This window comes from Gymnogyps californianus, chromosome 1 (assembly GCF_018139145.2).
Source record: "Gymnogyps californianus isolate 813 chromosome 1, ASM1813914v2, whole genome shotgun sequence".
Lineage (NCBI taxonomy): Eukaryota > Metazoa > Chordata > Aves > Accipitriformes > Cathartidae > Gymnogyps > Gymnogyps californianus.
This window is the reverse complement of record NC_059471.1, coordinates 33,872,745-33,898,516: the sequence shown is the minus strand read 5'-3', so window position 1 is coordinate 33,898,516 and position 25,772 is coordinate 33,872,745. Positions and strand designations below refer to the sequence as shown.

Genomic DNA, 25,772 nt, shown 5'->3' with positions numbered 1-25,772 from the left:
TGTAGCAGATCCCCACTATAATGTCACCTGTCCCTGCTCTCCTTTTAATCCTGACCCACAAGCTCTCAGTTGGCTTCTCATCCGTCCCCCGGGGGAGCTCCATGCACTCCAGCTGCACATGTTCTATCAGTTTGGTAAAAAAATACCTATCAACTGGTAACGGAGCCTAATAAACCACTTTGCTTATGTCTTTATTTGGATGGATTCCTCAGCTTTTAGATCTGAATTTTGTTAACCCTTAGTACAAAGTTATAAAGATAGCATTTTTCTTTATATTAATGATATCATAGTAGCACCAATTTGCTTTGTCTCAAGACCTCGTTGCACCCTAGAGACCACAGAGCACAAAACTCTATCCTCCCCAGAAATCTAGATGAACTGAAGATTTTTTTAAAAGTAGTAATTCTAAGCTGTAGGATCTAAATGTTTGTGTATATGGATGAATGTATGTGAATATGATCATGAGCACAAACACAAAACCATCATCCAACCCTGTTATACTATGCAGTGTTAAACATGGGAACAGTAGGTCAAATAATTTGTGTGAAATTATATTCTAATTGTAATAATCACATTAATATTTCCACTAATCTTTTTTCAATCTAGGATTCAGTAATTCAAGAAATAGTCTATAAATTAACAAATTACCAATTTTATGATTATAAACAGAACAAAATAAAAGCACTGCTATTTCAAAGAGCATTAAGATGCTTTGTATTTCAAACACTTCAGACAAAAAGTATCCTTCAATCTATAAAGACAGAAGTCAGGCTCTACTGTAATCTTTAAAAAGAAAAATCATCATTAAATCAGAATTCACCATTTTACAGTTAAAATGCATGTAGGAAGCAATCATGGATCCTAAGTACCTGTTTGCTAAGTTGTTATCCATCTAACATTTTCCTTAGAAAACTTCCACCAGTGATGTATTACTGTTATGCAGCAGGAACTTGTTTTCCCCCAGGAAATGATTAAAATCAAAAATTTTATAGCAGCATAAAGTGAACAGTTGCACTGTCCTGGAAGTACTGTATGCTGAATACGGAATTTTATAATGAAGGCTAGTATGAACATTGCATACTGTATTCACAGTATGAATGTGATATTTTCTCACATAGTAGAAAAACAGACTGTCAGGGGTTTTTTTATATCTATAAACAAACATACAGAAAAAATATCTGCCTGTGTACATCTGCGATCCTTACCCTCAGACTATCCGAACATCTGAATATGATGATTCCTTCAAAATGCAAAACTTTTCATAAGAATGAAATAGAAATGCATGAACAATAACGGCATCTTTTTCTAAAACCTTCAAGCATTAAAAAATTAGTAGTGATGAACTCAAGTTTTCTATGAAATCCGACGTACTGTACCTGTAAATGTTTTACAATATTCACAACTTCTCTAGTTGAATAGGGATAGTTAATAATTCCTTGGTCAGCTAAGCTCCTGAGTTCTCCAAAAGCAGCCACCAGTTTCTGAAGAATTGGCTCTGGAACATCAGGACCGTATTGTCTAAGCATAGCCAGTTCAGACTGTGGTTTGGGATTATCAACAGCATGGCAACTAAAAATGTCCCCTAAAAAGAAAAAAAGCATACAGTTAAGTAATTTATAAAGAGAGAGCGTCACAACAGCCCTTTTAAGTTTCATACAGCACCTTAAATGGAAAAGCAATGGCTCAAGAGGATGCTGAGTACCTGCTTGTTAAAACAAAACAAGACAAAAACTACTCTGAAAAATGCGAAGGACAAACTTGCTATGACGAACATCGAGGTTCCCGGAAACATGAAGATCCCTCCTGTCATTTTAATGAAGGTGATCACAAGGGAGAAATTAACTTCAAGAAGAAACACAAGTCAAATGAATGAAAAAAAAAAGGAAAGAAAAAAAGTTTAGAGAAAGAATAACAGGTTGAATGGGATCAATTTGTGAACACCTTCAAAACACCCCAGGACGCAGGGAAATCTTGATATGCAGGAATGCCCTAATGCAAGCCTGACTGAGAGGTCTAGAGGAAATACTGGATTTATCTTTTCTCTCTGCCTGTCTTGAAGCATGGTAAGAAATTTGGCAAGACATCCTTTCCATATATTTGCATTATATTGGTCCCAATCATATAATCTATAAAACTGAATTTATTCGTAAAGAAACCTTTAACAGTCATACAAAACTTTGCAGAAGCATGATCAGATCTTGCTGAAAAAGGACTTGGATTAAAAGCAGAAGAGCCCCTATGCTTGAAAAACAAAATCAACAAAGAACCCCAAAACCTCAACCAAGCCTCTGCCATGTGGGCCAAAAGCAATAATGCTGGGATGATCAATTTTGTTTAAAGGGTCCATGTAAGGAGGGAAATTAGGTCATGAAAAAGAAATAGGCTATACTAAAGCATCATGGGGCAACATAGCTGGGTGAAATTCAGAGCCAATGAGTCTCTGACACAGAATGTCCATTCACTGGGAACTACATCTGAAAAACAAAAAGCTATCATGCAATACGGAACTGGGTTTGCATCTGCTTTTATGAGTACGTTATCATTCTAGTGGAAGGTGTCGCTGCCCATGGCAGGGGGATTTTAACTTTATGATCTTTAAGGTCCCTTCCAACCCAAACCATTCCATGATTCTATGATTTCTTGCAGAATAAGCATTACGGCCAAAGCTAACAGATAAAACCACACAAATTAAGGTGCCTGTACATAAATGGCTAAACTAACATAGATAACATAGTCAGTGGAGTCTGGAGGGCTATTCAGTTCATAGCTCTGGTGTAACACTGCCAAAGCCTTGTCAGAGGCCCACTTAGACTAACACTGGACTATACAGGCCAATGAATTCTTCATCACTTGCCCTTATGCAACGCAAATTCTTGCTTTTGCCGTGAGATGAAGCTGTGGGGAATCTTTGCTGATACACAGGATTTTTAGGACCTACCAGGAGCTTTCTGAAATGAGGCTGCCGTTGATATGAAAAACTTTGATGTGAAATTTGGACAGCCTTACCTGAAACTAGGATGAATCCAGTATCTTGTCAAACATATATATTTTAATAAGGCCTATCACACACGGCCATGTGCATGTGTCCTGGTTTTGGCTGGGACAGAGTTAACTCTCTTCTTAGGAGCTGGTACAGTGCTGGGTTTTGGATTTAGTGTGAGAATGATGTTGATAACACTCTGATGTTTTAGTTGTTGCTAAGTAGCGCTTATCTTCAGCCAAGGACTTTTCAGTTTCCTGTGCTCTGCCAGCAAGCAGGTGTGCAAGAAGCTGGGAGGGAGCAGAGCCGGGGCAGCTGACCCGAACTAGCCAAAGGGGTATTCCATACCATAGAACATCATGCCCAGTATATAAACAGGGGGGAGTTGGCTGGGAGGGGCAGATTGCTGCTTGGGCATCGGTCAGCAGGTGGTAAGCAATTGCATTGTGCATCACTTGTCTTTTCTTGGGTTTTATTTCTCTTTTTTTTTGTTATATTCCTTTTCATTACTATTATATTATTATTATTCTTAGTAGTATATTTTATTTTACTTTAGTTATTAAACTGTTCTTATCTCAACCCATGAGTTTTACTTTTTTTTTTTATCCCTCCTCCCCATCACACTGGGAGAGTGGAAGGGGAAGCAGCTGCGTGGTACTTAGTTGCTGACTGGGGTTAAACCATGACAGCACAGAGAAGCTAATGAGGATTAAGAAGCAGGTAGCATAGTGCTAACACCAAAAAAGACAGCAGCGTCCACTGCTGAGAAGAGAGAAAAGAGCCATCCATCAAGCTCCAATCTCTTGTAGTGAACAGGACAGCACCTGGCCTGTGGCTTGTTGAATATGGGGAAAAAAAATGTTGAGCAGTTGTGTTAACCATTGATGTCACTTATGAAGCTGCTTACAGCTCATGTTTTTGCTATATTTGTATACATTACACACTCATTAACAAAGATTTCTTGTAACCTTGTCTGTCTTCTGTCTTTGTCCACATCCCATAAAACAAAATAGTTGTAACACAGATGACCACATGTAGCTGTTCACTTCAGGGCAAGCTTAGGCACTTTTATTAAGATATGTAAATTTACATGTTAGCCTTCAAGCTGAATCTCACTTGGAGTGTCTTATGTGAAACAAAGTATCAATATGCATAAGGACCCCTTCTCCTCACAAAATCTAATGAATAAAGACAGTTATTCTATTAATCAGTTCTATTAAAGATCACCATTTAATATGAATCACTTACCTAATGTGCCAAAAAAGTCATTACCCAAGAAAGGAAATCCAGGTCTATTTGCTAGAACTATCATTCTAAAATCAGGATGAATAACTATTACATTTTCTCTCCTCTCTACATGAGCATGATCTGGAAAAGAAATAAAATTTATTAATTGCATATTTAAGCTTTGTGATTATGAATGAATTAAATGAACATAATTAGATTAGAAGAATTCTTCTAAGAAGAAGAATTAGAATTAGAATTCTTCTAATCTAATTATGTTCTTCTTAGAATTAGAAGAACAGTTACAAAAAAGGCTCAATAGCTTCTTAGCACGTCATTCAACTATGAGTGTTCTAGGTTTCATTTTAAAGTTTCATAATTTGTTTCATGAAAATTTGACTGAAGTGTTTCATTTAAAAAACATAAAAATGCATCCACTGTTCCTGGGGTGGGGACTACCTGTCCTGTTTATATTTAATTTCACCAAAATGCTGAAGCCAATGGTGAATAAAATGTGTTTTTACATAGGTCTGACATTATCTGATCTGAGAACACAGGACTGAAATTCCTCCTGGTTATTATAAAAATCTGTGAGAAGCCAGAGACACATGATTTCACACGTGTGAAGACTGTTTCTCCAAAATGAGTCAGACTGGCCCCACTTGTTCCATTGCAGCATGTTTCCAGTGGCACATGGTGTTTGGGAATCCTTTTACCTCCTCTAAAAAACTGAGACTGGATAGCAAGTTATTTTTAAAAAATGCCCACCTACAGTTTATAATGACAAGCAAAACTCAAGTGTTGCGCCATGCGACTGCTGAATGACTGCTCCACTCATACTTAAACATTGTTCCTAATATTGTTAAAAAGAAACTCATTACATAAAGTACAGTGTCTAACATCAAGAAAGCATTTCAAACATGGTCTTTCTTTGAAAAATAATGAAAAATATTTAGTTCCTGCAATTCACATGAATTAAATTCCATTAAACTACAAAATACTCTCATCCTGCAGGATATATTTAAATAATATAAACATATGCAATATTTGATTAGATGAAACCCTTAATAATTCAACCTTAGATATACTCATATCTTCAATTCTAGATCTGATCAAATTATACCCCAACTGTCCAGATGGGCATAACCAAGATCATAATTTGGTCAACTAGATCTTTATTTCTTAAGGTGAATGAGAAGCAGAGAGGTCAACTTAACAGTTTGTTGGTTTTTTGTTTTGTTTCTTTGGGTTTTTTTAAATTTTTCAGCAAAATTCACGAGAATGCTAATTTAAGAAAACCTTTGTGGCTATTGCAAAAGTAGTAAAGAAAATGACTTTAAATTCTTTAATTGTTAACCTTTTAGCATCAAGTACTTTTTCCATTTGGACTCTTTTGGGTCTCTATTTAGTAATGTAATTGCTGAAAACCAGCAACATGTTACAGTTTACTGCAAATGATCAAAACACTTTCCATGTACTTACTGGCAACAATTCGCCTTCCATCTGACAAAACCATTTCCCCACTTTCTACTAAAGTTTTTAAGACACAGGTAACATTTGTTGGTGCTTTGTCTGCCTCATCAATCACCAAAATATGTCCGAACTTCACTGCTTTTACCTAGAAGAGAGAATCAAAACATCACAACCCCACAAAAAAACCTGCAAGAAACTGCATTGCTGATTTCTCGGTCAGTAGCAGTGACCATCTCAGTGGCACTGAGACAAGAAAGGGACTCAGAACATGGATAAGCTATGACCAAACTGTAGCAGAGAGCAGAGGAGGCAGGTGAGACAAGAAAGCTGGGTGTTTCTGTTTCTTCAGGATAGGGATGGAAAGGGCTGCGCTAGGGAGGGAAGTGAGGAGCCTGACTGAGAATGAATTGGAGTGCTGACAGAGAAGTGCAAAAGCAGTTTGCATCTAGACTGTCAACATGTAGCTGAAAGAACTAAAGAACGGCTGCAACAGCTGTTTGGAGTCCAACTTAGCAGGTAGGTGTGAGATGCTACAAAAGAGAAGGAGGAAAATACCACTCTACCAGTTAGAATGTGTCAGCTTAATACTAAATTATTTTCCATACTCATTTTGTGTGTGCTGACTCCCAAGACTATCATCTTATTCGCATTTGGCACAGCAAACGTGGCAAATGTGTCCAAAGTAAAAGTTAATGAAATGTTACCACATTCACTGACTACACCATGAAAGTAACCAAACCACAAAGAATTTTCTTATTTGAAAAGCCAACACATTTAACTACTTGTTTTAAATGAAAAACATTGCCAAATATACAATCCAAATGTTACTACTGACCAGTGGTGAATCTTCATATATGATAAGACCATCTTTAACAGAAGGTTGTAGGGTAAGGCTTTGTACAGTGGTATCCCTGAAATGTGGAAAAATGGACAGCATTAATTAAAAATACATAGGAATTTTAGTTACAATAAAATGCAAAATGAATAAATGAAAAACTGAAGGCTCTCCTTTTCTAAGAGGAAAAAAATATCTCTTTTTTTTTTAGGATTCTTGAAGAACTTGAACTGAGAACAACGCTGTGCCAGTTTAGTGGTCAAAGGTGAGTATCCCTGTCTCTGCCAGGGCTTTCACAGTAGTTCTCAATTTCTCATAAAACCTGGAAATGAAAACACTGAAAAGTGAACCCGTATCTTTTGTATGTAGGCACATTACTACTGTTACTACTGTTTCTAGTTAAGCACGCTTAAACTGTCATTTACATGACAAACAGGCGAACCTCCCCAGAACCACCAAACAGGAATTTGCAGTACCGTAGTCAAATCATTAATGTTTTAGTTGTTGTTCTCCACATATCACCAAGAAAAAAAAAAAAGACTAAAAATACTCATGTGGAATTCTAAAAATCAATTACTTTTAGTTCTATTTAAACCACACCAGATGGAATAATTTTTACTAGCACTTGCTACATTTTATACCATGGACAGTGTAAGCTCTTAGATGGGACAGAGGCTTTAACAGCATAGTATTTTTTTTTTAAATTCTATTTGTGTTTGAATTGCTCTAATGATTTTTTTCCTTCAAATTTAAAATAGCGTTAATAAAGATCTGTAATGAGAATATTCCTTAATCTTCATTATTTTCATCTATTTCAACCACCACTAAATGTACAGATAAATAAAAACCAGTTGCAATTCAGAAAAGTCCAGCAACAGACATCACCACACTGCACTTACCTACATAAATTATGTCCATAAGCTAGGGAAAACCCCTCCTGATTGTACGAAATACTTGTCAAAACCTTTGTCAAGATCCGTAAAACCACCTCCATTTACCTTGGGGTTCAGAGGGATCACTGAGCTAAGGAATAATCCAGAGGTGGGTGACGACAGAAGGTCCCCATGACTCCCACGGTTTCATGGGCAACAGGATATGCAATTCAATCTTAGGGCAAGTATGCTATGCCATCCCTTTCCTCCTGTATTTCAAAATTTGGATTAGTCTGCGTCAACACGATGATGGATTATCGACTTGACAAAACCCATCACGAGAGCCTCACTTCCACTGCTTGAGATCCACACGCTGGTTGACAGGTAAGGTTGGTAACCTTTGCACTGCATGTGAGATTTGATGCAACAAAAATCTCTTACTTTTCACAGCCATGCCGTATAACAAAACTGTTTGCTTAAGCTAAGCTGACTCACTGTTCCAAATATCTGCCTTAGTTCTATCTTTAATTTTGTAACACCTTGTAAAAAAACAACAATATTCTGATAAGCTCCATGGGTACAGGAAATCAAACACAGTACTGTTTACAGCAAACTACTAAATGGCCAGCTTTCGATTACAGTTTTAAACTGACAGCATAACATGCACATTTCCTTTTTTTGAAACTGCTGTCAGTAGGATTTCTGTCCCTAATAACTAATAATTTCTTGTTTAGCTTTAAACTCATGATTGATTTATCCCAGCATTGCCCATGCACACGAATAAAGCACAGGGCGGGAAGAGAGATGTTTAATGTTTAGCTACTTCATCTGAACTTTAATCCAGGAGGGGAAAGGTTACAAAGCTGGGAGCACCTTCACTTCATTTAACCCTGACAAATGCTGCCTGTCACAACCAGCAACACTCCCAAAATAGTTATATTCATATTGTATTCACTTGCAACACAAAATTTTTTAAACCACTGAAATAAGCAGTAGCATTAATCTATTATCTTAGAAATCCTACCATGAATGTAAAAACAAAGCTTCTATTGTCATCCTGCTTGTCTACCCATTATGCTGGGCAGAGAAATGAATAATGGATCCCAAAATAACAATAAACCAACGACTTTTGTTTCTTGAACACAGATTATTTAGGGACTAAATTCTCAGACTGTATGTATCAGCCTACCTCCATTACCAGTTATCATTTCTGGTTCAAGCCTATACAGTTGCAGATGTAGAAGAATTTTAAAATGTGTAAACCAAACCCTAGAGTATATGAAGGCACAGTCACAGGTTACTAATTAGTCAGAAATAATTCATGGAAAAATGTTCTAAGGAATTAACCCACAGAGAAAAGAGGAAGGATTTGTCAAACCTGAACTGTGATCTGTTTAAAGTAATCGAAAGGTGAGAAAATGGGAGGATCTAAGGAAAGCATAGGCCAAGAATAAGGTAAAGGAAAATGAAGCATTCCAGGATGCTTTACAGATCAAAAATTTGCCCTTAGCAGCCAATGCATGAAAAAAATAAAGTGAACAGAGCATGGCAGGAAAGGAAGATCTCTAGTGGTGGTGTGGATAGGCACAGGTGGCAATGGAAGAAAAGACACAAATGTCAAATGGCGTTTTACTGTAACATGAAATAGTATATTTTACTTTTGGTGAGCTAGTTAACCCTCTGGCTCTGCAGAGATTACTTACAATGCCCTGATATGGAATACTAACTTGCGCTTACTATCACCAGCAGCCCACACAAATCCTTACAATGATCTCATTCTTCAGGGAAGACAAAATTGACCATATCTTTGGGGGAAATAAACACTAGAAGAGCTTACAGTTTACTTAAGTGCTATTATAAAAGTTGCATAAATCAGAAAAAATTGTACAAAGTATCAAAATTAAAGAACCACTGACATCCTACATCTAGCTTCTAACTTTTTTTCTTATTTTATCTGTGGTTCACTCCTTTCTTCTACTTTGTGGCTATTCAGCTCTAATATTTTAAGGAAATATTTCAGGGGATTTGCAATGTATTATAGAAGCTAAATATACAGCCAAATATTAATTCCCTTGGCTTGTTAACATAAGTGAATGCAAAACTCCTGTATTTGCTTAGGCTATTACATTCAGCCATGTATATAAGAATGATTTTGCCAGGTTTAGTACAGATAAATGTTGTTTTCCTTTCAGACTCATAAGCTGCAATTAGATGTCATTAATTTCTGTTCTTCAGAAACCTAACATGACCTAAACATAGTAAAGAATGGCTAAAAATAATTTGCCTCCTTAGGGTTTTTTCTTCTTAAATTTCCACTTTGTAATGAACTACGTAAATGTAAAGACACTGAAATATAGAATAATAAAAATATGCTCAAGTCTGAAATATTTCTGAACAATATGGTATGCAGATTTTCATAAATGTACAATATGTCTGGCGCTCAAAACGTTAGACTGTAGAATTTCACTCCCATAGGAAAGGAACTAAAAACTGTAATTCACGTTCACTTATTAATATTAGCATCTTAATATTAACTAGGCTCTCACAAAGACATGAATATCAAAACCTCCTAATTTCATCACACTTGGCACCCAAGATGAAAATAGTTCTGACACAAAGAAGCAAGACTGTGGGAATGTAGAAGCTTGTGAGAAAAGCTGTCTGACATACTGTCATCCTACTCAACTGAACTGATTTGTCTTCTCCTGATTGTAAAAGAAAAATATGAAAAGCTCACTAATGTCTTTCCTAAGAACATATTTTTATTTTTATCAAGCAAGCCGTCCTCACAAGCTCTCCATAAAACAAAACAAAAAAAAAAAAAAAAAGAAAAAAAAAAGAAAGAAAAAAAAGATCTGCTACTGAAACTCAGCAACTCTTCTGACAGTACCACTCAACTCATAGTAGGACTTCTGAGAATTCTTTTGATGTTTTTTCATTAGCTCACTTCACTGCCTTTTATTAATTTTTTGCTACTGGTGCATTATTTACCCTAAAGGCAGCTTTTTCTGAGGTCCATAGAGTTACTCGAACATACTAGTCTGTGACAGTTACTATTTCTTTGACAGCAATGCCTTCTTTCTGGGGAAGAACTACGAGATGTGGCAGGAGAAATTTCCATCAACCACAGAGACTGTTCAGTCCATTCCGTCCCTGTCGATTTTCAAGATTTACCCAAATTCTATTAAATAATTGAATTTAAAAAATTACTGCAAAAAGAGAGGAGAGGAACTGCACCTGATAGCTATTTTATTGTTTAGAATAGAATTCTCCTCTACACAAATACAATCACTGAGTTCAGCATTTCTTATTCCATTCATGGGAGACAGAAGCTTTCTCCCAAGCTCTTTTCAAATGAAAATTTGGAGTTATTTGGAAGAGCTGAATACCTCTATTGATAGACCTTGAAACAGGGCAGGATGGGAGGCAAAGATGGAAAGAAAGTAAACCTCTAAGCATTCTGGATATCCTGTGGTGAGACACAGGAGCTGAAACTAGCCAGGAGGAAAAATTAGGGTACAAAGGAGAATGATGTTCCTCTTCTCCTGAAATTTGTGTTAGTTCATCTGGAGGACTACCTGGCTGAAAGATGCTTCTTTAGAGAAATGAAATCAATGCATGAAATTCTTCATTAAAAATGTTAATGCTGTCTCTATGACACATCTGCAAATATGTTTTGACACTTGTCCTCCCCAGAACGTTGAAATGTGAACACCAAAACAGAATTTGATCCATTGTATAATTTACTCATTATTATCTAACTTAAGAAAAGGAAAAGGTATTCCAATGCTTTATTTTAAGACTTGAGTTGCCAAGGAGGCTTATGCCCAAATACAGGACACAGTGTCAGGACCTCAGTTAACATTACAAACATCCATATTCACTGGAATTACTCCACCTTGACAAGTGCTGAAGAATACTGTCCTGGCTTTTGTATGTACTTACACTGAGGCTGAAAGGGTAAGAAGAGTATCTATGGAAGGCAACCTTGTGTTTTAAGGGTTGGTGCTCGTGGTAACAAGCTTAGATAAACCAGATTCAGGTTTGGCCTTCCTCTTATTCTCAAAATGAAACTTTATGGTAGTTGAAAGGAAAAAATCAGAGACACAATATATGCTCTAATAATTGTTGTTCTTAATTTCTGTGAGATATCTATCTATCTAAATACCTATGTGCATAGATATATATATATATATCTTCTCAATTACATTTCCATCAGGCATGAATAAACCCATCTGCTGTGACCTAATTTTAAGAGTATTTGAAAATAATTAGGCCAAGGGCCATTTGAAGCTGTTAATTGGTTAGCTAATCCACTCATGGATTATCCTGATGAAGAGCAGATGATCTTAACACAAAGAAAGAATCTGCATTACTTTGACATTTACAAATTAATTTCTTTAGCCAACCTATCATACAGCCATTGCATTGCACGATCTGACCACTATGTTTAGGAAATTCTGAAATATCTGAAAAGCCAACCAGCTGTCTCATTTCTCTGTTAAAATGACACTGTAAAGCCTTTTTGACTTATCTGTATGCACTGATAATTAAATCCCCATTTTTATTCTGCTAGGCCATTATAGCTACTTAGCAGGACATATATTTGTTTAAAATCCAAGAAATTATTTGGAGTATAAAGGTACTCATTACTTGGTATGACTGCGGGTGGCAGAACAAAGGCCAAAGGGAATTATATGTTTAATTCAGGTTATATGCTTAAATAAAATTCCAGAATTACTTATATGTGATCCACCTTTCAAAACAAGATGCAATGTTTTCACATAATTTTTTATAACAACATAAGAAATTCACTCACTCTAACTGTAAAATCCATAAATGAAGAAACATGACACCCTACAGCTCCCCTTATTGTGTATAAGAATACATATCACTGAGTAAACAGCGAGGAACTGTTACTTCAGCTTTAGAGGAAAATGGAACAACTGGGTCTTCTAAGCTAAGCTATTTCTCCATAACAGCCACACAGCAGGAAACTCAAGCTGAATTCAATTCCTACAAAAAGACAAATGAAGTAGCTCTCTAACACCTGGAATCTGACAATAGCAGAGCTAGTCAGCCAGCTTATGAAAAGCTAACATTGGCAACAGAGACAGCCAGCTTGCATGAACTCTTGGAAGCTTTGCATTGCAGCTCTGTATTGATTGAAAATGTATTTAAGAAAAGGGGAAAAAACAACAACAAGAGTAAAAACCATAAAGACACCTATTATATGCTAGCCAATACATTCAGTGCTTCACAACATAAATCTTCATAACAAAAATATGTCATCTTATTATTTATTTCCAAACCTGAGCTGTGTAAAGAATAAAGAACACACTGTAAGGTTATTGTACAACATTAAAAGAAAATATGCTAGACATATACATTCATTACTCAAAATCATCAGGAAAAATTACCTAGTCTTTTTTTTTTGTGGCTGCCAACATACAAATACACAACACACACACACACATCTTCACTGTGTTCAATGGATTCCTCTAATAAACCAGTGCAGCTTAAGAGCACTTTGCTTCAACAACAGTCTGCTACAGAGATAGCTTTTCTGCGTTGTTCATTTTTAAAAACAGACCTGCAGAGCTATGTCAGCATTTAAACGGTTTTACATGGTCCTATATTCTTTCAAGAAAAGATAACCAAATGCAATTCTGAGAACAAATACACTATAATTCTACAATATCAGGTGTTCATCTGTGTCTTAGGCAAAGAAAGTTATTCCTTCTGAAACAACTTTTTAAATTAGAATTTTAAAAAGTCTGAAGTCAATAAAGCTGAAAGGGTAGTTTTAAATGATCTCAATAGGGGAAACAGGTAATTAGATTTTATACTGATTACGTGTGCTGAAAAAGAGAGAAAGAAAATTAACATCTAAAGATTAATGGATAGTTTGTAGTAAGTATCGCTTGTAGGGACACCATAAGCTCATTTTCCTACCCCAAACCTCTCCATTAATTTGATTGTTAAAGATCACAGCAAAATTACGTTTATTTTGAAAAGGATAACATATGTAAACTCAGTTAATTTTTGGAAGAAAAGATCATCAGATTACTGTAATTTATTAGGGAACTAGAAAAGGCACAACACAAAATGTAGTAGATTTTTAAAACAAACCCTGTATCACACTTTCCAATCATCAGTCACTAGAACAAACACAGTAACTTTGACAGGAAGATGCAATACCATAGGTAAATTGTTTGAAAGGAAATGTAACATTAGGAAAAACAGAATAAGGTAGTGTAATATCTTCTAAAATAATAGTAAGATTATCAGATAACAAATATAATTTCTATAGCAGTTAGTATTCTGCTAACAGTGGTGAAACATCAAATTTACAACAAAGCCAAATTGCTTTAGCATATATGTTAATGTCTAGGAAAGTGGAAAACAAGTTCTCTCAACTTGTAAGAAAAGATACCACATGGAGAACTAAGGCTTAATATGGCTAATAAGACTTAATATGGCTAATTTAAGGGCACAAATTCTTTTATTTAAAAGCTAAAGAAGAAAACTTCCTACATTCTCTATTTTAATGGAAAGGCATCAAACCATATTTATAAGCAATTTTAACTTTTTCGACCTTACAGAGAACAACTCTCGTACACCAAAAAACACTCCCTCTTTTTGTCATATGACTTTATGAAGATTCGTATTCTCTTTTTGACAATAAACTAACTTCCTAGAAGATTATTTTCTTGGTACACAGAAAGAGAACACTTGAACAGAACTAATCGTTCCATATCTTCTGCAGATTCACTGAGGCTCCGAGCAGCAGAAAATCCATGCATAAGCCATCAATAAATTATTGATGTAGATTACACTGCAGTCTACTCATCAAAAGCTTCTATTTCTGTAAGTGACTGTGATGTTCTTACACAACTAAATAACTGCAGATCTACATACTGAAGACGTCAGAGTTGAGGTTGACTAGTTTTACTTATCATGACTTCAGTGGCCGCATCTGTAGCGGCTCAGGGGGGATCCGGGTCTCCCACTAGCTGAGAGTAACCCAGTTCCCATCGCAATGGAAAGGATCAGTACTTTTCATTCCTGAACATTTTGAACTGTGTAGAGGAACACCTGTGATAGACACTCTGCAGAGGAGATGGTGGGCTGCAATTTTTGCATTTCCTACAGCTGATCTATGGCTGAGACAGTATGAAGCCAGAAAACATCTTAGAGAAATCCGTGCTTAACAACTGCTCATTATTTACACTCATAACAATAAATAAATGTTGGAGAAGTTATCAAACTTAATCTCATTACACAAAATGTTCTTATTTTTCTTGTTCTGAAAACAATGATGAGTTTGAAGCTGTTTCTTAATTCCCTCAACTTTAACTACTGTTCCATACTGACACATTTGGGCATCAGCTAAGGACAGTGCAAATGGACTCCCCACATGTAAGAACCACTGTTGGATTATCTAATTTTATGAAGATAAACTAATTTTTAACTTTTTTCTTTTTTTTTTTTCCCCCTACTGAACAATTTTGATTTAGCAAGACATGTTACTACAACATACCTAGAATAAGAGCTAGCTGGGGTCATCCAGCTGCTACCTTGCAGAAACTGTTGGTAAATCACAGAATCACAGAGTGCTTGAGATTGGAAGGAGCCTCTGGAGGTCATCTGGTCCAACCCCCCTGCTCACGCAGGGCCACCTAAAGCCAAGGCATCCAGGACACTGTCCAGACAGCTTTTGAATATCTCAAAAAATCAAGCAGTGTAATGTACACAAAACTTTAAAGAAAAGGTACTGACACAGAAGAATGAAAATTGTGCCTTCCTGAACCGAGCAAATGTGCTGCTCAGAACACAGACTTTCTTTCCACAATTAATTTTTCTTAAAGGGACAACCAACACAGAGAGGCTTTTGTTTGCTATCAGAGCAGTCAGGAGCACAACTCATGATGGCAGATGACAATTTCAGAGGGTTCCTGTTGCCAGTTGCTCTTTTTGGCTACATGACTTAAAGCCAGCCCAACCCCAGCAGAACAGAGGTGGCAGTTTTCACAGGTCTTGAGTTGACACTGTGTTCTCCACAGTATTTTTCCAGTTCTCTTTAGTTGCCAAAATTAAGATTTCAGATGAGAATAAATTACATGTAAATCTTTTTTTTCCTTTTTTTAAGCTCATGTATTAAAGACTAGAAGTGTATTTCAATGAAAGCTGAGATCAGATAACACCATATGACTCCAAAAACTTGATGTATATATTAATCCAAATGCCTTTAGCATGCAAAACCTAGCGCCTCATTTATACTAGCAGAAACTACTATAAAAAGTGAGTCACTGAATTTTACATCTTCCTAGTCAGAACCTAAGCTTTTAGGAAACTTTCTATTAGAAGTCTCTTCACAATCCTCCCCCCCTCCCCCCCCCCCCCCAAAAAAAAAAAAAAGAGAGCACCATAAATCAAGCTTTCATTGGAAACAAAAGGATAAGTACTGTAGTTCTGTAATATAGTTTACACAAAAATAGTAACTTCAAGGAGGAGAAATCATTGTCATTAAAATTTAAAAAGCAGCTTGACAGTATGACTTAATTCCAAATAGATGCAAACCTAAATGTTTAAATGACAGGTTGTCGTGGTTTAACCCCAGTCAGCAGCCAAGCACCACACAGCTGCTCCCTCACTCCCTGTCCCTCCCCACCCCGCTCCTGGTGGGATGGGGAGGAGAATCGGGAAAGAAGGCAGAACTTGTGGGTTGAGATAAGAACAGTCTAATAACTAAAGTAAAATATAATACTAACAATAATAATAATGAAATATAATAATTATAATAATAATAGTAATGAAAAGGAATATAACAAAAAAAAAGGGGGGGGGGAACCCAGTGATGCACAACACAATTGCTCACCACCCGCTGACTGATGCTCGAGCAGCGATCTGCCCCTCCCGGCCAACTCCCCCCTGTTTATATACTGGGCATGACGTTCTATGGCATGGAATACCCCTTTGGCTAGTTCGGGTCAGCTGCCCTGGCTATGCTCCCTCCCAGCTTCTTGCACACCTGCTTGCTGGCAGAGCATGGGAAACTGAAAAGTCCTTGGCTTAAGATAAGCGCTACTTAGCAACAACTAAAACATCGTGTGTTATCAACATTATTCTCACACTAAATCCAAAACACAACACTGTACCAGCTACTAAGAAGAGAGTTAACTCTGTCCCAGCCAAAACCAGGACACAGGTAAAGGACATTTTACTCCAGCAAAACCATTCTTTGTGTGCAATTAGTTACTAATTTGATGATAAGAGAAGTAAAATTAATCTTTTTTTTTCTTTGATCACATCAAAGGATCCAACAGTCTAAAGTCCACGATACTTTCTTCTGATGTTTTTATGCAGGAGAGATGAGAGCTTACATTTTTATATTTATCTATCACTCTCATCAGTGCTAAGAAGGATTTTATAGTCTTAACAGGGCACATGTTCTTGCCTGAGTCTTCTCTAAAGCTTTAATTTTTTTTCGTTCCTTCTATGGAATCTTCTTGGTCCAAGAGACTTCATAATTTAAAGCAAGATATTATCAGTTTCCATGAAAATCATTTTCCTGAGTCAATGAAATTTGTTTTACGGATCCACAATTTAGTCTACCAAATTTAACTTCAGATTTTTGTGTAGAACCACTGGTAATTTCTTTCCACATCACTCACATGAGAGATGGCAAAAGTAGTAACAGCAAGGTCCATAAAATGATGAGGCTTTCCAGGGTTCACGCATTTAGGAGCAATACAAATACCTGACTCTGTGTTACATTTATTTGGAGGACATCAAAGTTTCTTAGAAAGTCAGCTGGTATGTGTTTAATTTCTATACAGATCTCCCATTGGCCTGTGACTGCACGCGCCTCATAGATTTTCACCTTTCTAGTAGCATGATGAATGCATGCTCAAGGTGAAAGCAGTAAAAACTTAAAGTTTAATATTATGCAAGGTAACGCTGTTGTTTGTTCTGTAACGTGTAGCCAGTGTCCTGGGTGCACAAAATGGAGACAACCATCCCAGAGGGGTAAACAAAATTTAGGATCTCTCTGCTGAAATTTACTCTTGTAGGAAAGGAGTGACTGGCAGATGAAAGTTCTTCCTTAACACGGAAAAGCAGCAAGATGCTTCATAAGCGCAGTCCTAGAGAGAGGCCGTGCAGAGCCTACGCCAAAATTACCCGTTTCAGAAAGAGTCCTATAACCCCACAATTAACACGATGAGAGAGTTGGTCAACTCCTGATCAACTCCTATATTAGGAAGTATGCAAGAGGAAGCAGCCAACTTTTTGAATAATTTATAAGCAAACATTTTTCTTAAATTCTTTCCTTATTAAATCTAATCACAGCTTCCTTCCAGTTAAGATTTTCAGTTTTATGGTCCCAAAATGACTTATGAGACTTAACAATTTCAAGAAAATAAAACTTCTCAATGAGGTGCTGTAAGAAAGGTTAAGGAAAAGGATTTATAACCTCCATAAGCAATCAAAACCTTACGGTCAGGCTGACCCTTCCCATGTGAATCAGTGGTAGAGCAAGTAAATACAGATGTCAGAAAGGATGTTTAAGGAAAAGCACTCTCTCTTTTTTCTGTCTTCTATCTCCTCTCATCATCTTGAAGTATAAGACATAAAATGTGAGATTTTAAAATTACTCCTGGTAATTAGAGTAATCATTGTCTCTAAGGCAAATATTCCCTGCTTGAATGTCACTGAACATATGTAGTGTTAGATCAGCAGAATTCCGTATAATGTTTCATCAAGACAGTTTAAAAAAAAAAAAAAAAAAAAAAAAAATCCCCAAACAAACAAAAAACCCCAAAAACCAAACGAACAAAAAAACAACAAACAAAAAACCCCACCCTAATCAAACAATCAACAACCAAAACCAAACCAGATTTAATGGTATTTTTAGTTCTTTTCTATTCCTGTTTGTTGGCAAAAGGGGTGAGGTATTCTTCTATAAAAGACACCTACATCAATTACATTGCATAACAAACTGTACTACACTACATCACAGTGTATTTCCCCCTTACTTACCTCACAAGCTATTGAAAGTAAACATTTCTGGAATATCTTCATGATTTTGGCACTTAAATACCATTTAAAAAAAACAGTTTTTGAAAAATGGCAATTAGATTCATAAATCAGAATACTTCTGAAATTCAGACTAATTACTTTTGTCTACTATTTATTCACTACTTTTATTTATTACATAACACTACATTTTAGTAAAAATCTTAATTATATTAATTTTAAAGCTCTTCTTAAGTTTTTTTCCACTCCAGCAGTTCTTTCTCTGGCTACATCTTAATTATAGCCACCAACAAGGATATTTTATAGCTAAGGATATATCTCTCTGCTCCAGAACAGATACTATTCAGTTGCAACACCCATTCCGTATTGGCATTATTATACATACATGCACATTACCTGTTTTATAGCTAATTATATGAAGTGACAGTCGATATGGGCAAATTCAAGAACTCTGGATGTCATCATCAGCCATTTTCTGACAGATCCACTACCTCACTAGAAACTCAGAGCCTCACAATATGCGGCTGACAAGTGCACATTCATTTCCAGAGAGACTAGCTGAAGTGGAACTACAGAGGCTGCAACCCAAATTCCAAGGACTAATGAGGTAACATCTGTCAGACACATTTCTGAAAGGGCAGAGAATGTCCACCTTCATCTGACACTGAATCACCTCCACATTTTTCATGAAGAAAGCATTAATATTATTCCTTTCCCTTACAAGGTAATCAACTAAAAGGCATGCTTTGAATGTTCAATTTCTCAAGGTCTGTAATTCAGGTATATTAGCACCATTAAAAGTATGATACATAGAAATACTTCCCTGTTGGCATGCTTAATGGTATTGACGGTAGCTAGCTAGGAAATCTGCAGAAACACCCAGGGCTATCAAAGATGACGTGCACATTCTAGCATATTTTCTAATAAAATACATCTATGCCATAAGCTACTGACTGCATTTCTCCCCACAAAATATGTAAAAGCTCAGTAGTGAACTGTTTTGGGGTTTTTTGTAAATTTGCTCTTACTTTGCTTTGCAATCCAGAAGTGTGCACTAACAATATCGTAATCCTTGTTTAAATGCCCTATGAAGTTTACCAAGGTATTATATAGACTAAGTTCTTCACAAAGTATTTCAAAATGCTACCCAGGAAATAGAAATTTCTGATTTTTCTATATTCAGGAATTATTTTTGTAGAACTCCATAGGACTGCTCATCATTTTCTACTGCAATCTATCCCTAAAACCCTGTAACCATAAACAGTACTTTACATAGCCTATAGAAGTTTGTCTTGACTAGACAAAAAAGGCACATTTTTTTTTCCTAGCGATGCATCAACTAGCATGCTGTAACTAATACATTCTACAGCCCCATCATCACCCCAAACAGTGTGCTTATGCAACGTTCTCCCGAGCTATCTGAATTTACATTAAAGTACTGTTCTGCTTGACCATACCTCACTGGAGAACAATCTTTCAGAGACACACAGAAAGACAGAAATACCGTAGTATTCTGTGAAATAATTGGGATTTGCAAAAATGATAGTGTTTTTTTCCAGAAGGAACGGGTGGCTGCTCCAGGCAGAGAAGACGGCAGGAAAGTTAACACAAAGCTGAAAGTAGCAGGTCACAAAAGTGGTATTTCGCAAAGAAGTGATGGAAGTCTAGGACAGGTAGTATAAAAGAAAACAGCAATAGAAAAGTGATGAAATAGAGCTATCCAAGTATCAGGAATACAAGCACAAGACATTTGAAGACAAAAAGCTGGTGGAGAAAGTGAGAAAGTGTTACAGAGACTGTGTTGTTAAAGGGCAAAATATCAAAGATGTACGTTTTTATTAGCACTATTTGAAAAACAGTGATTATGGAAAGAGACAGGGTGATGAAGCTAGGAAGTTGAAGACAGAGAGGTAAAGATTAGGAATGAAGCTGAAAAAGGACGCAGTTCAATTGAAACAGTCTTCTAGACATATTCAGTCTTTATTTCAATTTATTGATTTAAAGTTCATGTCATAAAAAGCAGGCAGATAATTTGATATTATTGCAGCTTTTGAATTGTTTTCAATTGGTTTGTTGTTTTGAAGTCTGTTTTTTAGCTTGCATATGAAAAAATATATAATTTTCTAATCCAAATATTTATGGGTGAGAAAGAAATACATGTGCTTAGCAGGAGTGCCAAAGGCAAAAACCAAAAAGCCTTTACTATGTAAAATAGTTCTCGTCTAATGAGTGATATATTCAAACAAGCACCTTTGAACTTTTTCCACAGTACTCATGCTTAGGGAAATCTCTCCAGAAATGACAGCAAAATATTATTCTCTTCTTGAGCATGGTTTAACATCAGTACACTCTGAGTTCTACTTCCTCTTATATTAAGCAATGTGATTGCATTAGATTCTTGTACCCCCTCCTCAACCTATCAGCTTATTGCCTCTGCCTATAAAATGGATACAATCCTGTGGTCTGTGTGCCACCTACCATAATAGGGTCTTTCTTCAAACAGTAAGAACAAATTAAACTTCAGAAACATGAGTTTTAAAACATGGGAAATTAGATTATACACACAAAGTATGGAAATACAACACATTCTTACCTATGCAGCTGTAAATACTCTCTGGGTCTGTTTAAAAGGTGAAGGAATCTGTCAACAATCTTGTTTTTCCCAACACCCTACAGTAAATAAATATAATATTAAGACATAAGATAGATATACACATTTAAGAGTTATAAACAAAGAAAAGATAACTTTCCAAAACTGTTAAAATACTCTTCATATTCCTTCATAGGCAAATACAATTTCAATCCACATCAAAGAATTCTGAACACAATTTAATAATACATATTTTATTTTACTTTTTTTTTTTTTTTGCAAAATACTTATCTGTCTTACTAGGAATAACCAGAAATAGGATCGTGTCCCTAGAGTTATGTCACACACGCCAATGTATCCTTTTAACTAACACCATTTTTTTTCCAGCCCTTTTATTTCACAAAGGTATTGTGAGGCTGTGAATGCTAGGAAGTTGGCTTGCACTTAATAGGAAAAGGTAATTCTCGGTGGTCATAGGAAACATCCTGTAACTGTCACGTGGAATTAGAGCATTGCCTTGGTAATATTTGCTAATCCCATTCCACTGGAGTTACCAAAAAAGGCCCAGATGGAATCAGAATTGGGTTGGAGATCAAACTGATCTATAACTCTCCTATTGCAGGATGCCTGCATTAGCAAGATGTGCAGAACAATGACAGTGGATTTACAAAGTGAATCAGGTGTTGCTAACACCCTGGTGTGTGCTCTACAAGCGGTTCAGGAGCTGGTACTTCAGCCCAGGCCTAGCCTGGTCCCATAGAAGGAATCAGCAGAGGGCATGGATTAGGTGTGCCGCTGGAGAACATCTTCCACTTTAGTCTCATCCTAAGAGAATCCAGGTCATATGTCCCTTGACACGTATCCAACTGCAGTAAGGAGATTCCCTTCAAAAGTACATTCCTGATCAGGTCTAAAATGCTAATGTAGATGCAGACCAAGATGACAGTTCAGATGCAGAAATTCTTATTGCTCCTGCAAGGACGCGGCTGCAGACTTGGGAGCTCAAAACGACAGTGAGTTTGCCAAGGGTTGCAAAGGAAAAAGAAAAAGAATTAATAGAAAGAAAAGTTCGATTGTAACCCAGCCAAAAGCTCTTTGACAAGTCACTGTCCCTCTGCTGAGATTCTCACTCTGACTGCATGAATGCATCTAGTAGTCCACACCAGTGTAAAGTAAAGCAGATAAATACAACCCACAGAAAGATTAAAGAGATTAGATTAAACCGACTTGAGACTTCCTAATCTGTTTCACTTGGCATTGAAACAGAATAGGAGCATTCAAAGCTGCAAGTTATGACATTTATGACTAAGTTCTAGCTGAAAGATGGTAACTGCCAGCTGCAGAACTGCAAACTGATTAAGCTTCTCCAAGTGGGACCACAGTCTCTTATCTGACTACATTTATGAGAATGGAGAATCATGCGCATATGCATAGTAGTTGAGATCACAGAAGGAGAGTTCTCACCACGAGAGCAGAGGAAAAACATACTGCAGAGCTGACAAAAATGGAACTACCTAGATTCTACTGCAGACTCAACTCCAACACAGGAAAGCCAACTCAAGTTAGTGCTCTGCCACATGCCTCCTCACAAACCCTCTTCCATCTGATTCTTCAGAAGAATCTACAGCTTTACACATAGGTGTAGTAAGAAGCTGCAACACACTTAATATCTATCACCAGTCATTTCTGAAAACTGTCACTGGAAACACGGTTCTCCACTGCTTTGAAACAGGATGAAATTGTGCTAACAGATTCTTTCAGGAACCCAAAGAACATACATACCCATTTGGGGGGAAATATGCAACTTTAGGAATTGCATCAGAAGCATCAAAAGTAACCAGAAACAGGGTAACAATCCTCTAGTAGTGCACCCAGACAGTTTTATTCCCATATGTTTCCTCCTACTTGCAGTCAGATATTTAAAATCATAAATGGATGAATAAACAGAAATACTAATGTCAAGCACAAAGCACCCATGCTGAAAGCAGCTTCCTTTACTTTTCCTAAGAGAGCTAAAGATGACTGGGCAGATGTCTGCACACAGTTTCTGTACCAATCCCAAGCAGATCGCGTATCCTTTTTGCTGCAGAGTGGGACTCCAGCCAGCTGTGGCAAGTACAAAGATGAAGAAATAGATCAACATATTGAACCAATGTAAAACATACTTAATATCAAACAAAATGGTTACTGTCATTTAAAAAAAATTGGCTTTCATGTGCATTAACAAAAAGCGCATGTGGTTTTTATGTTTATGATAGATTCTTAAAATTATGCCTCAACAGAATATTTTCCCAACTACAAAATAACACTGCTAGATTTTTTTCTCCCTCTCCCGTTCCAATAGAAAGAGGACCAAATAGCTGGTTTTGCATATTTCTATCCATGCTGTTATCACCAAGGGTATTATGAAGAGTGCACCTCACTTCTGAGAGAATGCTAAGAGGACTCAAGCATGGTGGAGGACCACTGTGGATGAAGGGAAAGAGCACGGTTACCAGAGTAACACAGTGAAGTCAATGGGAGCTGTGCCATGACCACATTTCGCCCTTTCTTCATTTGCACTTGTGCATCTCACGAGACTGCCCGCACACCTCCTTTTATTTCATTTTAAGCATACCTCGATTTCAGAACGTGATACATTTTTTAAAAGGTGCACACAGTATTCAGAAGCCAAAAGGCACTTCCACCAGATTTTAGCTATTATAAACACGTTAACATTGCCCAACTTCTAGATTGAACTGCTTCAGACAGTACATTATGTGCCTTCATAGAGGCTGTGGTGTACCACATAAAATCCTTGGCTGGCAACAGTAGCTGGAGCAAAGTTCAAGTCAAAGCTTTTTGATTCCATCCCTCCACATTCCTACTTCATGACAAGCTACCACTTCTCTTTGTCTCAGTTACTCCATTGAGAAGGCACAATATAATAGAAAGGAAGGAAGAGACCAAAGCTATTCAGAAGGCTCTTTAGCACCATTAAAAAACTGCAAAAAAGAGCTTGGATGAGTTCATTCCTTAAGTACTATTCATTAACGTAAGGCCAAGAAAAGTAGGTTTATCCCAAATTCACCTGACCTTCATGGGATAAAGAATATGCCTGGTAGTCTTCTTCAGGTGAACAAGAAATGTGGAAAATGCTAACCCATTTCGGAAAAAAAACCCTCTGAAATGAGTTACCAGCACCTCAGAAACAAGAAATGACAAAAATTGCAACAAAGTCATTCTCCTTTCCCCTGAGTCTATATCCAGTGCCAAGGATCAAGCTGGATCTTCTGGACTCCCACATAGCTAGCAGTCAACTATTTAAGCAGAAAAGAATCAGAACCACCTTTCATATGAACATACTAAAAGACTGAGTTGAACTTCGACTGGATTAAGAATGTAATCTCATGTAATTTGCAATTATTGTAGCCTAAAGTAACATTCAGAGGACAAACCAGTTCGCCATTAACACTTGCTGTATGTTATTTACATACGCACTATTGCAGTTACTTAATTTAACAGAAATATAAACATATGCTAATTAGAGAGAAAAGAACATCTGTGTTGGTGTTTCAGCTGAACTGAATAAAAATATTTCAGAAAGCAAGTATTAGACAATTTTTATTCCGTCAGACATATGGGACAACTGAAATAGAAAAATGGGAAGTAAATATCTGCACTAATGAATAACAAAAAAGGAAATTATGCAATTAGAAGACAAAATAATCCCTTATTTAAAAATTCTCCTAACTGACATTGTAAACACTTGTTACCAAGGATAAAATTACTTAATCTTCTAGCAGTAACTGCAGTTTCAAATATAAACAAGGTTGTTACTGGTCCCAGGAGGCATTTTGCAATTCAGGATGCAGCTATTACAGTAGTGAGACAAATTTCTCCCCTGCACAGCCCAACTAAAGCCAATAAAGTTACAGTCCAGAAGAACTGGACCCAAGTTTTTGAAATTAATAGTTGTCATACTGAAGCAGTTAAAGAGGTTGCCATGTTGTGCTCTTCAGTACTGCCCTTCAACTGAGACACTGCAATCACACCTTTTCCATTTCAGCACACAGCCGTCCTGCATAGCAGAGCACCTGTTTCATTACAAAAGAATGAAACAAATTTGGAAACTGGTGAAAAAAGCAGTTTATTACTTTTTCACCTTAGGAAATTTTATTTTATAATTAATTTTAGAATTGTGTTATTAGGGAATGAAAGACAATCTTGAATTCTCATTAAATTTTAGTGTACAGAACCCTCATGTCAGAGTTCTCAGTTTGTGACTTCATAGAAAGAGTTATATTGATAGTGTCATTATCACAGAAACTTATGGCTGAACAACGAAAATGAAGAAAATGAAAACACTTTTGCTAATGTACGGTTTCTAACACTGGGTCTGGCACTGAACCACCTTCCATGCCCACAGCTTGCCTGTTTCTGCCAACAAAAACATTTGCAAGAATGCATGCATTTTGACTGAGGCTGCTATTTTTACACCACAGGATGTATTTCTGATTTTTTTTAAAAATGTACTGTTATCACCAGAGCCACACGCAGCACCTATACAGAACTCTCTCAAACACTCCAGGTGTTATTAAGCTCATCACTCCCTGCTTGGAACAAATGTGAATAATGCAGTGTAATAATTGCAGAAGGTGTGTCACCAGCAGACACTAGACGTTGCTACCAGAGGACCACTGCAATAGATCCTATCATTGCTACTTCACTTGGATGTTAGTAACAAAGGAAAATAGTTGTGCAAAAACAGTGGTGATT

General features: G+C 36.7%; 1 protein-coding gene across 2 annotated transcripts in view; it reads right to left on the bottom strand.

Annotated features, from left to right (window-relative positions):
- Positions 1–25,772, bottom strand: part of VWA8 (von Willebrand factor A domain containing 8) — a 200,726-nt gene that overhangs the window by 87,364 nt on the left and 87,590 nt on the right. For both annotated transcript variants that reach the window (XM_050896862.1, XM_050896870.1), the window contains exons 21-25: positions 21,018–21,094; positions 6,513–6,588; positions 5,687–5,822; positions 4,229–4,348; positions 1,377–1,582 (exon numbers count right to left, since the gene is read on the bottom strand). In XM_050896862.1, coding sequence (XP_050752819.1) covers positions 1,377–1,582; positions 4,229–4,348; positions 5,687–5,822; positions 6,513–6,588; positions 21,018–21,094 — 615 coding nt within the window. The remainder of the gene's footprint in view (positions 1–1,376; positions 1,583–4,228; positions 4,349–5,686; positions 5,823–6,512; positions 6,589–21,017; positions 21,095–25,772) is intronic.